Source organism: Scyliorhinus canicula, chromosome 16 (assembly GCF_902713615.1).
Source record: "Scyliorhinus canicula chromosome 16, sScyCan1.1, whole genome shotgun sequence".
In the NCBI taxonomy this organism is placed as follows: Eukaryota; Metazoa; Chordata; class Chondrichthyes; order Carcharhiniformes; family Scyliorhinidae; genus Scyliorhinus; species Scyliorhinus canicula.
Genome location: NC_052161.1, coordinates 15,363,221 through 15,378,105, shown reverse-complemented (window position 1 = coordinate 15,378,105; position 14,885 = coordinate 15,363,221). Strand labels below are relative to the sequence as shown.

The 14,885-nt window shown below is 50.7% G+C and overlaps 1 protein-coding gene across 4 annotated transcripts in view; it reads right to left on the bottom strand.

Moving 5' to 3' along the window:
* Window positions 1-14,885, bottom strand: part of LOC119979442 (VPS10 domain-containing receptor SorCS1-like) — a 1,177,426-nt gene that overhangs the window by 239,336 nt on the left and 923,205 nt on the right. For all 4 annotated transcript variants that reach the window (XR_005463722.1, XM_038821670.1, XM_038821672.1 and 1 more), the window contains exon 7: window positions 13,833-13,951. Coding sequence is in view for 3 of the 4 variants with exons in the window: in XM_038821670.1 (XP_038677598.1) it covers window positions 13,833-13,951 (119 nt within the window). In the remaining variant the exon portion in view is untranslated. The remainder of the gene's footprint in view (window positions 1-13,832; window positions 13,952-14,885) is intronic.

The following is a 14,885-nucleotide window of genomic DNA, read 5'->3' as shown; positions in this document are numbered from 1 at the left end:
TGAACCCCAGCATCGCAGGCTTAGCGAACTTCGCCAAAGGTAACGGCGGCTGACGCGCACGATGACGTCAGCCGCGCATGCGCGGATTGGACGGCTCCAACCCGCGCATGCGCGGATTACGTCATCACGCATATGCGTGAAACCCGCGCATGCGCGGGCTGTTATGCCCCTCAGCCGCCCCGTGGACTGATCCAGCGGGGCGGCGGAGGAATAAAGAGTGCGCGGGGGTTCGGACCCGCTGCCCGCGATCGGTGGGCACCGATCGCGGGCCCATGCCACCCTTGGCACGGCTGTGGTGCGGCCGTGCCAATCAGTGCCATGGTTCTCGAGAACGGCACTTTGCAGCCGTTTTCACGAACTGTGAGAGCAGGTGTGTTGGAGTTCGTGAAAACGGCCGTAAAGGCCTGGGAAATCGGCCCATCGGATAGGGGAGAATCGCTGCTCGCCGTAAAAAAACGGCGAGCAGCGATTCGTGTCGTGGGGCGGCCGTGGGGGGGGGGAGAATAGCGGGAGGACGGGAAAAATGTCGGGAAGGCCCTCCCGCTATTCTCCGACCCGTCGTGGGGGGCGGAGAATCGCGCCCAATAAAATATCTTTGATTTTTTTTTCTCAGAATTAAGCAAGTCACATGCAATGTTCACATGCTGCTTCCTTTCAAATGCAATCTATTATAGCAAAGTCCCCATTTACATGGAGCAAGAGTAGCAAACGTGATTGAGTTGAACAAAGTCAATGGCTGGGATTCTCCCTTCTGGGGACTAAGTCCCCAGGCCGGCGGGAGAACCGGTGCCAACCACTCCGGCGTCAACAGCCCCCGAAAGTGCGGAATTTGCCACACTTTCGGGGGCTAGGTGGATGTCAGAGGGGTTGCCGCCTTTCCAGCTGGCACCGAAGGGACGGAGCGAGTTTGTGCATGCGCCGAAGGACCGTCGTGATCTCGCGCATGCATGAACCACCGGCGCGATTCCACGCATGCGCCGGCTGGCCGGTGTATTTTGGCGCAAGCGCAGTGGGTTCTCTTCTCTGTGCCGGTCATGGCGTAGCCCTACAGGGGCCAGCGTGGAAGAAGGAAGTGCTTCCACGGAACAAGCCCGCCCGCAGATCGATGGGCCCCGATCGCAGGCCAGGCCCCGGAGTCGGATACCCCCACGCCCGCCCAAGGACCGTCCACGCATACTCAGCTGCCAGGTCCCACCGTGTGACCCCTGAGTAACCCACACCGGTGGGACTGGCCAAAAACAGATGGCCGCTCGGCCCATCGGGGCCCCCTGGCGGGAATCCCGTTCCTGCCTGAAAAACGGCACCGGAGAATACGGCAGCCGGCGGTCGGGCGGGATTTGCACCACCCCCCGGGAATTCTCCAACCCGGCCGTGTGTCGGAGAATCCCGCCCAATTGATCCAAAACCTTCTAACACACCAGGAGGTTTACCAACATCTTGAGAGAACAGTAAATATTGTCAAAGGCGACTAACGGTAAGATAATTCGGAAAAAGTTTGATAATCTAACAATAATATTTAATCACAGGACAGCATGGTGGCGCAGTGGTTAGCATTGCTGCCTCACGGCGCCGAGGTCCCAGGTTCGATCCCGGCTCTGGATCACTGTCCGTGGAGTTTGCAAATTCTCCCCGTGTTTGCGTGGGTTTCACCCCCACAACCCAAAGATGTGCAGGTTAGGTAGATTGGCCATGCTCAATTGCCCCTTAATTGGAAAAAATGAATTGGGTACTCTAAATTTTTGGAAAAAAAATGTGATCATATACGTTGGTTAGATAGAAATATTGACTGTGTTCACATGCAACACTGGGAACTCAACTTAAAGCAATGTGCATTTTATGTAGCTTGTTTAAAGTGAGTAAAAAGGTGCTTCAGCTGAGGGTCATCAGTTTAAAAGTGACACCAATCAAATAGGGAGATATTACGACAGGTGACCAAACATTTAGTCATTGAGGCAGCTTTTAATTGACAGGCCACAGAATGGAGAGGCAAAGAGATGTGGAAAGGGGGCTTGCAGAGCTGAGGGCCCGGACCACTTGTGAATAACATTGGCCCAGTCAGATGATAGTTTTCCTTATAGACAAGTTACTGAATCGTGTAGTTTCCGAATTAAAATATTCATATGCTGGAAGTGGCAGCTGCTCCACTTCGAATCACTGCTTTCAGTTGTGAATTGAAGCAAAAAACAGAAAAGGACAACAGAAAAGGGGATGGGTAGGGGTGTGCATTTGCCAGAGCTTTACAAACAGGTCAAATAATTAGCAATGCAATTGATTATTGCCACTTCGCATATTGCTATACAAAGCACAGAAACAAAACGATGCCAATGGTGATTACTGCCATGAGCACTCTTTTCCCTTGGTTTCTGTGGCTATTAGCACCCCGTTTCCCTGGGCTTCTGTGGCTATGACTCATCTTTCATTCTCACTTCACAATATAAATATTTCCCACTTTCTCTGTCTGTTAGCTTTGACAAAGAGTCATTGGACTCATAGAATTTCATAGAATTTACAGTGCAGAAGGAGGCCATTCAGCCCATCGAGTCTGCACCAGCTCCTGGAAAGAGCAGCGTACCCAACCCCACACCTCCACCCTATCCCCATAACCCAGTAACCCCACCCAATACTAAGGGCAATTTAGGACACTAAGGGCAATTTAGCATGGCCAATCCACCTAACCTGTACATCTTTGGGCTGTGGGAGGAAACCGGAGCACCCGGAGGAAACCCACTCACACACGGAGAGGATGTGCAGACTCCGCACAGACAGTGACCCAAGCCGGAATTGAACCTGGGACTAGCTCTTTTCTCTCCCTATAAATGCTGCCAAACCTACTGGGATTTTCCAGCATGTTCTCTTTGGTTTCAGATTCCAGCATCCGCAGTAATTTGCTGTTGTCGCCCCGCTATCCTTGGGAGCTCCCTCACAAACCCACCAATGAAAGGTGGCAGATAGGAGACCCTACTCAGGATCGCCCTGGTGTCGATCAGCTTGTCTGCTGGCAGCAACTTGACCTGATGCTCTGCTAACATCATTATCACAGACAGCCCAAACCACACAATGCTCCCCGAAGAGGTACAATCGTAACTGAATGATCTGCTAATCATACCCCACCTCCCCAGGGCTCAGACTGAGCAGGCGCAACCTGTCTGACTGCTGCAAACCCAACCTTGCTGGGGTATACCCATCTGCGTCATAGCAACAGGGCAGGGGTAGCTGCCCAATCAGTGAACTGATCTAGAGTGACCAGCCAATCCACATGCAGGCATCAAATTAAGCATGTGTGTCAATCCCAATAAATAAATATTATTTGTGTAAAAGTTGACCCTTAAACCTTTGCCCAAAATACTGGTCTCAAAATTTCAAGAGGGGACAGAGGCATTGTGTTAATGTCATTGGACTAGCAATCCAAGGGCCCAGGCTCGTGATTTCACAGGTTCAAACCCCACCATGGGTGGAACTTAAATTCAGTTAATAGAAAATGTCTGGAATTGAAAGCTAATCTCAGTGATCTTGACCATAAGGCTATCATCAATTGTTGTAAAAACCCATCTGGTTCACTATCGTCCTCAAGGGAAAGTGCACAAGTGTACAAACTTCCCTTTAACCCAGGAGCTGGTCACTTTCAGAGGTATGTGTCGAGCTGACTGAAGATGGCTTCTTTTACGTCTAGCGCTGCTCCCAACCTTATGTCATATTCTCCCTCCTCGCCCGATGCTTCCGAATAAAATGCCCTGTATCCCTGCACTGATAACATCGGAGCTGTATTTCTTTTTGATTGAACCTGAATGTTACACTACAGATCCAAGCTAACACTGCCATGAATGATTCATGAGTGAATGACATTAATCTCTCGATAAATACAGGATCCACCAGAACAAATTATTGTCTTTTCGAAAAGTAAATATTTGATGCAATTATTATTCACTTTCCTGAGAAATGAAGTGAATTAACTAAAGTGTGGGCTGGATCAGGAATCATGCATAAAATATGAAAACCCTGATCAGTGCAGCATTGATTACCCAGCGAGCTGTGTGTGCAAGCTTTGCTAATTGTTCCATTCCCCTTTGTTAGTTAAATGCAATTCCAGAGGCTGGTACGTAGAAACAGGGTACTGGGGGGAGGGGGGGGGGGGGGGGTTAATCTTTGCTCTCCTTGTAATGGAGGTTGGTGGAGTTGGGGGGAGGGGTGGGGAGGGGGGTGGAGTTGGGGGGAGGGATGGGGAGGGGGGTGGAAGTTTGAGTTTCCTGGGAATCACAAGGCTTGGGAAGTGTTAGATTATGAGCCATGTACCCTGGGTCCAGTGTCATAGAATTTACAGAGCAGAAGGAGGCCATTAGGCCCATTGAGTCTGCACCAGCCCTTAGAAAGAGCACCCTACCCAAGCTCACACCCTACCCCCGTAACCCAGTAACCCCACCCCACCCTTTTGGACACTAAGGGACAATTTAGCATGGCCAATCCGCCGAACCTGCACATCTTTAGACATCAGTAGGTAGATGGAAAGCTGGGTGACCACCGCTTCTGATATAAAATAAGGGACATTTTGACCATAAGATGGAGAGGGAATGGTGGTGACGGTGAGAGGGGTAAATGTTTGTTACGCTTCCGTGAGAGGGGATGAGGGGGGTAGTTGGTCTTGAAACTATAATAACTTGATGTGGAGATGCCGGCATTGGACTGGGGTGAGCACAGTAAGAAATCACAGTAAAGCTAGTGTTTGAAACAAAACTGTTGGACTTTAACCTGGTGTTGTAAGACTTCTTACTATAATAACTTGAGCAGAGGGTTGAAATCCACTAAAATGTTCAGCTTATCTTGTTGAGTCGCGGCATTGTCATCTCCCTGCTGGCCAACACACTCACTTACAGTCCCACCTCGAATCCCTCAAACTCACTCCGCAGACTCCCAGAATCACTCCCTCACAGACTGCCTCAGGCAAAAGGTGCCCCTTAAGGGACACAAAACAGTCAAATTAAACGCCATTCCCTTGAATCACGGGACAGTTGGTCACCCTTATGAAAAAGGACCTACCCCCTGGATTCAACGATCTTTGCCTCCCTTCAGTTGTTGGGTTTGCTGAGGTTCAGGATATGTAGCCACCCAGCGTTCATTTAAAAATGGTGGATAAATATAAAGCGCTCAGCTTCACAATAATATTTGAAAACTGCCAACCCACCGTCTGAGAGCCAAATGGTCACCTGCCCACATCCTGCCTCCGTTGCAGTAAGATTTGGATAGGTTGCAGTTCAGCATTCGGATTTTTCACACTTTTCCCACTGGCCCAAACTCCCTTGGCTCACCATTGTTTGTCGAAAGTAAAATCGTCCCGTTGTATTCGACTTAACAAACCACTTTGAGGCTGGTTCCCCTGATGGCTGGTTGCAGTGTCCAATATTGGCTTGTGCCATTGAGACCAGGCTGGTTTCAGAGTTTATCTTCGGTCTGTGTTAGCTGACCGCAGTTGACATGGTAGCCGAATTTTTAGTTTTCAGATCTACCAGATACTCGGCAGGCCTCGGCCTACTTACATGACAGCAGCCTAAGCCTCGGCTGGCAGTAAGAATACACATACTTGGTTATTTCTCCATTTTCCAACTCTCTCTCACCCTACCTTTTCCTGTTAATATTTATTACACCTGTAGTATAAAGTTATATTGTTTTATTAAGATACAAATTAATTGTGGGCTGCATTCTCCGGTCACGTAGCCGTGTGTTTTCGGCAGCGCGCCATTCGCTGGTGGCGGGATTCTCTCTTCCCGCCCCTTGTCAGTGGGAATTCCCATAGAAGCCACCCCATGCCGCCGGGAAACCCTATGGGTGGGGCTGTGCTGCCAGCGGGATCAGTGACTCCCATCCTTGTATTCCGGCCTGTATCGGCATTGAAAAGACCTTCTGTTTTTGGGTGTATTCGGGTTTCTTATGTATGAATAAAGGACTGTTACAAGTTTGCACGCTTGATTGGTAAGGACTGTTTGACCACTTAGGTTTTTATTTCTCATCTATTCTTCCATGGGATGTGGTTGTCACCAGCAGGCCCAACATTTTGCCCATTCTTAATTACCCTTGAACTGAGCAGTTTGCTGGGTCATTCGAGGGGGAAGGTGTGTGAAATGAAAAATGAAATGAAAATCGCTTATTGTCACGAGTAGGCTTCAATGAAGTTACTGTGAAAAGCCCCGAGTCGCCACAATCCGGCGCCTGTTCGGGGAGGCTGGTACGGGAATCGAACCGTGCTGCTGGCCTGCCTTGGTCTGCTTTCAAAGCCAGCGATTTAGCCCAGTGTGCTAAACCAGCCCCTATGTATGTGTCATTGGAGTCACAATAGACCAGACAAAGGAAGGATGGAAGACTCCCTTTCCTAAAAGATGGGCTTTTGCAACAATCGATGAGAGTTTTCACTGAATTGTAAAATCCACCAGCTGCTCTGATGGGATTTGAACCCGTGCCCCCAGAGCCTTAGCCTGGGCCGCTAAATGACTTATCTAGTGATGTTACCACTATGCCAGCATCTCCCCTGAGGGAGATGACGGGAACCTGAAAGTGAACACAACCGCAGAGGGCATAAAATTCAGCTGGGTTCTGCAATGGGTGTGCGGTCCACTTGACGGTAGCACAGCGGTTAGCACTGTTGCTTCACAGCTCCAGGATCCCAGGTTCGAGTCCCGGCTTGGGTCACTGACTTTGCGGAGTCTGCACGTTCTCCCCGTGTCTGCGTGGGTTTCCTCCGGGTGCTCCGGTTTCCTCCCACAGTCCAAAGATGTGCAGGTGAGGTGGATTGGCCACGGCTAAATTGCCCTCAGTATCCAAAAAGGTTAGGTGGGGTTACTGGGTTATGGGGCTAGGTTGGAGGTGTGGGCTTGAGTGGGGTGCTCTTTCCAGGGGCCGGTGCAGATTCGATGGGCCGGGTGGCCTCCTTCTGCACTGTAAATTCTCTGATTCTGCACCCGGTAATGTTCTGATGGCAAACTTCAAAATTAGACGTTATAAGAATGAATCGCAGGTTTGCCATGGTAAGGAGGTCTCAAATGAAGACTAGGGAAAGGTATGGACATCCAGCAAACCCGAGCACTACGAGGGCTTGGTTACACAACAAGATCAGTGGATATTCCCAGCCCAGTCTCTTGATCAATCAAATGATCTAGCACAAGAGAATTTCGAATACTTTCCAAGGAAAGATTAATTATCACTGGGCAGGGAAAGCTTGTTCCATATGTATGCAGCCGACATAACATCTGCTTTTATTCAACACCTGGCTATGCACTGGAAAAAGATTTGCATTTCTCTAATGTTTTATCTCTCTGACGGATATCTCAAAATCCTGCACAGCCGAGAAATTAATGGTGTTTTGGAGCCAATTTGTGGTCAGCGAGGATCTGCAAACAGCATTTGTTAAAAGGTCTGTTAATGGGCTAGATATTGGTTCTTGCAGCGTTCTGTATCATGGACAGAAAATGGGGGAATCGAGGGCTAATTTGGGAGGATAACATCTCCTTGTCAATTTTGAGTCAGGTCATTTTTCAGCCTGTGGAGGTGCGGCAGGGATTGGCGACTTGCTAAATCTATTGCAACGAGGCTGGAGGTTTGAGTTGGCCCCAGGCCTTGTCTGGTGGAGGCACGCGCTCTTGATTCTCGGCCCCTAGTGGACAGCCAACATTCCAGCCAGATCTATTTTGTTTGAGGGCTGAATGTTGGCCAGGGCACCAGGGAGAATGTCCCTGTTCGAGCAATTTTACCCACGGGGCTTTTTACAGCAACTGATGGGGCCATGTTTAAAAGGGCGTCTAAAAGCCTGCCCCACTAATCATGGAGCTTTCCTTCAGAATTGCAATGGAGGGCAGGTTTTTGGGTTGGAACCCTGATGCCAGGGCCAAACAGGGATCACACCCTGCACTGTATGGGAAACAGCAGGCCGGCAGTGATTTTACTTCAATAGTAGGGATGATTAAAGATGGCTGGTGGGTTCTTGAAGTTGGAGAGCTATGAGGAGGCTTCCTGGCACTGAAGGAGCTGCAGCCGGCCGTTCACATAGAAGAAAAGAGAGAGCCTCCATTTTTAGATGCCTTCTGACCAACCTTTTAAACTTTTAAATTAAAAAAATTGTTTTAATAGCAGCCAGGTTACTATTGTGGAGAAACCCTCCACAGGGCAGTGGGTGGCCACAGTTTAAGCCAGGCAGGCGGGGAGGGCCTCAAAGCCCAGCTAGAGTGCTGGCCTTGTGGTCAGCTGCCAACAAGCCACATTCAGACAGTCAGCATAGTTGTCATGGGCTACGTCTGGCAATTTTCAGTCCTCCTCTGTAATTGGTCAATTGAGGCCAATTGCGCCTCTCAATTGGTAAGCAGTAGGTGGCCCTTCTTACCCCTATTCCACCTCTAGGAAAATGGTCAGGGGGCAGGGTGGTGCTGGGAAACAGGCTCATTAAGTGGTGACGTGAACGTTTGTGACCACTCGTATTCTCAGCTGCGCTCACATGGGGCGCGATTCTCCGCACCCCACGCTGGGTGGTAGAATCACGGGAGGGTCGGGCGAATCACACCACGCCACCTTGGCACCCCTCGTGATTCTCCCACCCCTCCAAAAATGGCGTGTCGCGTTTCTCGACAGGCCGCTCGGAGAATCGCCGCTCGCCGTTTCTCACGGCGACCAGCAATTCTCCGGCCCGGATGGGCTGAGCGGCCCGCCGAATCCGACCGGTTCACCCCGGCGCCAACCACACCTGGTCGCTGCCGGTGTGAACAGCGCGCGACAGGTGAGTGTGGGGCCTGTGGGGGGCGGAGTGAGGATCGAGCACCACGGGCGTGCTCAGCAGATGTCTGGCCCGCGATCGGTGCTCACCGATCATCGGGCCAGCGTCTGTAAACGACGCACTCTTTTCCCTCCGCCGCCCCGCAAGATCAAGCCGCCATGTCTTGCGGGGCAGTGGAGGGGAAGATGGCAATCGCGCATGCGCGGGTTGGAGCCGGCCAACCTACGCATGCCCGGCTGACGTCACTTTGGCGCCGCTGGCCACGTCATTCCCGGCGCGCCGCTTTGACGCAAGCACAAGGCCAGGCGCTCGGGATTCACGTGCCACCGCTCCTAGCCCCCGGGGGGGGGGGGGGGGGGGGGGTAGAGAACACTCCAGGTTTCACTCCGGCGTCGGCACTCAGTCACCCGTTGGGAGAATCGCGCCCATGGTGTCAGATATAGCGTTTGGGTATCTGAGTGCGGCATGCAACCACAGTGCAATACAGAGTGGGTACGATTTAACGGAAATGAAACAGAGTCCCGTGTCGGGCTCATTTAGCCGGGTGTTTCCCTCCGCTGGCAACGACCCCTCTCTTAAATGGGACTCTACAGGGCGGCACGGTGGCGCAGTGGTTAGCACTGCTGCCTCACGGCACTAAGGTTTGGTCCCGGCCCCGGGTCACTGTCCTTATGGAGTTTGCAAGTTCTCCCCATTTCTACGCGGGTCGCACCCCCAAGATGTGCTGGGTAGGTGGATTGGCCAGGCTAAATTGCCCCTTAATAAAAAATAAAAATGGGCCTCTGCTTCGTTTCTGGCCCTCCACGAGGAACGCCGCACTGAGGACGCACTTAGTCCCATTTTCTGTAAGGGTTCCACTCGCTAGTGCAGGAAGAGATCAGGGTGACCCGATCTCTGAACACCCCACCACAGTCTCCGAACTCCCCCACCACCCCAACTTACCCATGAGGGGGTCCTCGGGCCCCCCTCACCCCACCTCACAAGGGCAAGCCACTTCTGGTGCTCCTGGCAGTGAAAGCTGGGCACCCTGGATGAGCCCAGGTGGCACTGCTACAGTGCCAGGGTGGCACTGCCTTGATGACGTGGAAGCGACCGACTTCACGGTGGCTAGACCCACCACCATAAAGCACTGTGGCTGGGCTGAACAGGGTCAGCGTGGGACTCCCGCACCTCCCTGGGGAGGAAGTCCCACCCTCTCGAGCTGCGGGTCAATCACGCCCGGCACCTCCCTGGGGAGGAAGTCCCACCCTCTCGAGCTGCGGGTGAATCACACCTGGCAACTTCACCAGTCCCAGCAGCACCAAGAGCACATTAGTTAGCGCTGCCGGGAATGCAGTGAGGGAGCAGAAGAAGAATCAATGGATCAGTGGGAAACAGGTAAGTCCGGAATCTTTAACAGGAATAGTTAGGGTTAGGTTAGGGAGGGTGAGGAGGGGTGTGCTTAAAACAGCAGGTGGTGAGTGATGGAACCATCAATTCACCAGACACGTGTTTCCGATATGAATCTAGGCTTTAATTGACTTACTTCCGAGCCAGCCTGTTACCTGTTGATGAACTCTTAGTGAACTCAGGCTGACTCTGGACAAGGGTATTTATACAGCAGCACTAGGGGGAGGAATCGTGGGCGGGGCCAAGGGTAGAGCCAAGTACAAGTTCCTGAGTACTCCCAGAGCTACTCCCCCTAGTGGTTGGATAACGCTACTGCGCTTACAAAGACAGTGTGAATTATCATAACATATATATTACATTCAACACAGTGAGGAGGAAAGTGGGTGTTCTATCTTGGGGGAGGCATGTTCCCGATTCACAAAGAACAGCAGAGATTAAAAACTAATTTAGTTTGCCCAATGCCCTCGCCAACTGTGCTATGGTGCGGGCAGCGTACTAACGTGCTGAACGGGCATGGTAACAATGCCTAATTGACCCTGGATTATATATTTAAATATGGTGGGTGAGCTGCCAATTCCGCCCTCACACTTTCGCATTATAATAGGGGGAGAGCTCGGGGGGGGGGGGGGGGGGGGGGGGGCACACGCCCTTTCTTACATGCTCTCCTGCCAAAAACATACCTGGCAGTGGCATGTAAAATGCAGCCCTGGCTCTTCAGGTAAGCCCACGGGTGGGGAAAAATCAATCCAGAGAAAATGTCCCTTTCAGAATAATTCCACAGCAATGTGCCGGTTGCCTTGAGTGAAGAGCAGCAAAGGTAGAGGGGAAAACCCTCAGCGGGCCACATTCAGTTAACAACAAACATTGCAAAGTCAGTCCTGTTCTCTCCTCGGAGGAAAGAAGTGTACCTATGTCGTGTCGAATGCGTGGATCTGAACAAACACGGTATGTGCTCCCGACACTCGGGAACTTAAAATTCACCACAGTGTTCTTGAGAGTCGTGTAGGGAGTTAATGCTGGTCCTTATTAGTGGTACAAATGAATGAACACTTAATTGGATGTGTGATTTCTTCTGAGTGTTGTATGACGTTTTAAAGGGGCATGACTTTCTTGCTCCGTTGGAAAGGTATCAGCAAACTAAAGGGACAATGTAAAGGCGATTGAAGTACATGAGAAATATTACACAGAATTACATCGCAGTTACAGCACAGAAGCGACTATTTGGCTCAACCATTCCCTGCCAGCTTTTTTGCTTCATTCAAGCCTCATCCCCTCCAATTTATTCGGCATAATTACCGCAGTTGTACCGCTCTTGGTGAGAGCTGGAGTATTGTGTGCAGGTTTAGTCTCCCCATGAGAGAAAAGGATATACTTGCCATGGAGGGAGTGCAGCGGAGGTTCACTAGGCCGATACCAGGGTTTAATGGGACTGTGCCATGCGGGGAGGTTGGTTCGACTGGGCCTGTATTCACTCGCATTTAGAAAGATGAGAGAGAAGATCTGATTGAAACTTTTGTGAGGGCCACATAGAATCCAGCACGAGTTTGTAGACTCAAAAAGAAAGTAACTTTATTTACAACAATATGTACGCAGTAATAGTAGTTCACTACTGGTTCCTTCTCCAACCGGTGCCACATTGGTCAGCTCTAACAATGCCAGCAGCGCAGGAACAAGGCCAGCAGCGTGGGTTCAATTCCCGTACCGGCTGAGAATTCTGAATTCTCCCTCTGTGTACCCGAACAGTCGCCGGAATGTGACGACTGGGGGCTTTTCATAGTAACTTCATTGCAGTGTTAATGTAAGCCTACTTGTGACAATATATAGTATTAATTATTTATACAGCTGCCCATTGGGGGAGCTGATATTCCTCAAGGAACGAGGGCTAACCAATTGTCCACAACAGGTCTGGGTAGGTTATAAAAGAAACGTATAAAATTCGAATAAGACTGGACAGACTAGATGCAGGGAAGATGTTTCCCTGGTTGGGGAATCGAGAACCGGGGGCACGTTCTCAGGAATCAAGGTAGACCATTTAGGACTGAGGTGAGGAAACATCTTCTTCACTCCGGGTGGTGAATCTGTGGAATTCTCCACCATAGAAGGCTGTGGAGGTCAAGTTACTGAATATATTGAATATAGACATAGATCGCTTTTTTAAAAGATTTTAATGGCATCAAAGTGTATGGGGAGAAAGCGGGGAATATGGCAGTGAGATAGCTGACCAGCCATGAACATTCTGAATGGTGGAGCTCAAAGAGCCAAATGGCCTACTTCTGCTACTAGTTTTTATGTTTCTATGTTCCTAACCCTCGATATCTTTCTCCATCACATGCTTATCTTATTTCCCTTTAGATGCGCCAATACAATTCACTTCAATCTCTCTGTTTTAGCCGGTTTTGCTAAAACTCTCTGGGCGCAATTCTCCGCACTCACGACGGTGCGGAGAATAGCGGGGGTCGTAAATTTTTACGGCCACGCTAGTCTGATGCCCTCCCGCTATTCTCCCCCCCACCACGCCCGACTCCCGACACGAATCGCTGCCGCCGTTTTTTTACGGCCAGCAGCGATTCTCAGCTGGCCGATGGGCCGAAGTCCAAGCACTTTACGGCCGTTTTTACGAACGTCAAACACACCTGGTCTGGCCGTTCGTAAAAACGGCCGTAAAGTCCCGATCTTGGCAACCATGGCACCGATTGGCACGGCAGTACCACGGCCATGCCAAGGGTGCCATGGGCCCGCGATCGGTGGGCACCGATCGCGGGCAGCGGGTCCGATTCCCGCGCACTCTTTGTCCTTCCGCCGCCCCGCTGTATCAATTCGCGGGGCGGCTGAGGGGCATCCCGGCCCGCGCATTTCGCGCAAATGCGCGATGACGTCATCCGCGCATGCGCGGGTTAGAGTCTTCCAATCCGCGCATGCGCGGCTGACGTCATGCAACGCGTCAGCCGTCGCAAACTCTGGCAAGCGGGCTTAACGAAATTCGTTAAGCCCGCGATGCCGGAGTTCACGGCCGCGGCATGCTAGCCCCGACCGGGGACCAGAATCGGTTCCCGGTCAGGGGGGAGGGGGGAGGCTGGCGTCAAACCCGCCCGTTTTTGACGCCAGCCTTACGATTTCTCCCTGTTTGGGAGAATCGCGCCCTCTGTGTTTTGACCCTTCTGAATTCCCCACTTAATTTCTCGGTCACTATCTTGCATTGATGACCCCTAGTTTTGTTCTTCCTTACTTGAGGAAATACTCTCTGTGCCGATTCTACCAAAAGCTTCCATGATTTTAAAGACCTTCTTCCCGTGTGTCCGTGGGTTTCCTCCGGGTGCTCCGGTTTCCTTCCACAGTCCAAAGATGTGCCGGTGAGGTAGATTGGCCATGATCAATGCACGGGGTTACAGAGACAGGGCGGGGGTCGTGGGCCTAGGTGGGGTGCTCTTTCGGGAGGGTCTGTGCAAACCTGATGGGCCGAATGGCCTCCCTCTGCACTGGAGGGATTCTATGATTCTCTCCCGGGTTTTCAACAGGATTACAAATGTGACAGATGATTTCTTTTTACGGTCAACCTCCAGTTTTCCTTCACGATTCTAAACGGAAACTGGCCTTAACTTTTTGAGCCCCACTCTGGACTGTAATCTGCCATCTTAGAGTTGATGCTGCCATCGACTCCATAGCCGTGAGAACAACAATGTGGAAACAACCATTTTACCTGAGCAAACACATAATCATCTTGCACCACCAAGGAATTGTGATCTATATGCCCTGGGAAGGGTCTGCTGCTTGTTGTATCTGAGCAATTCTGAATTCTGCAGGTGATATATTGCGCATCTGTAAAATAGAAAGGAAACACCAGTGTAAAATATTTATTCAGGAACGAGTTGCACTGGAACAATTGTTACCATGTTCCCCACTGAACTACTTTCACCAAACAGCCTGCTATCACCCTACTGTCATCATTTCCACCTTGAATAAGTACAAAGGACACAAAATGGCACGCTCAAATCAGTGGAACTACAGCATTGACGGACCTCAAAAAGCACTGAAGAGAAAGAGGAGGCCAAAGACAATTCCTTGCGGGGCGCCAAAGGGAATGGTGCAGGGGCATGGAGACAGGACATTATTGGTGATTCTCTCCTACGAGGTGCATAAAAATGGAACCAAATGAGTGTCGACCCATCTTGCCAAGCAACTTGTGGAGAGGCATTGGATCAGTCTTTCAGTGGTTAACCATGTCAAAGGCTGTAAAGGGGTCAAGAAAGACAAGGAAGATCAGTTTACATATGTCACAGTCACACAGGCTATCATTTGTGATGAGCTCTGCTCCCCTGACCAGAATTAGTTTGTCTACTTCTCTAGTGATGGCGATGGTATTTAATTTGTTTCCCATATTCTTTAGCATCATGGGATGTTCAAAGTATCTTCCACTATGAAGACAGATTAAAAATATCTTTTTAACACCTTTCCTTGTTTCCCATCACTATCTCCCCAGGTTTCCTGTTTCCCATCACTATCTCCCCAGGTTCGTTTTCTAAGGGGCCTATGTTCACATTCACTTCTCTCTTTATATTCCTCGCTAGTTTGCCTTCGCCGTTTAGTTTCTCCCTCTTTATAAGCTTTTTAGTCCTCCTTGGCTGCATTCTGGACACTTGTAGCCTTGTTGGGGACCAGCTTCCATCCCCTTGGTCTTCCCCCTGCTTTCCAGGATTCTCCGCCCCATTGGGAATGAAAGTCGGCGGCAGGACCAGCTCTTCAGAGATCAGGG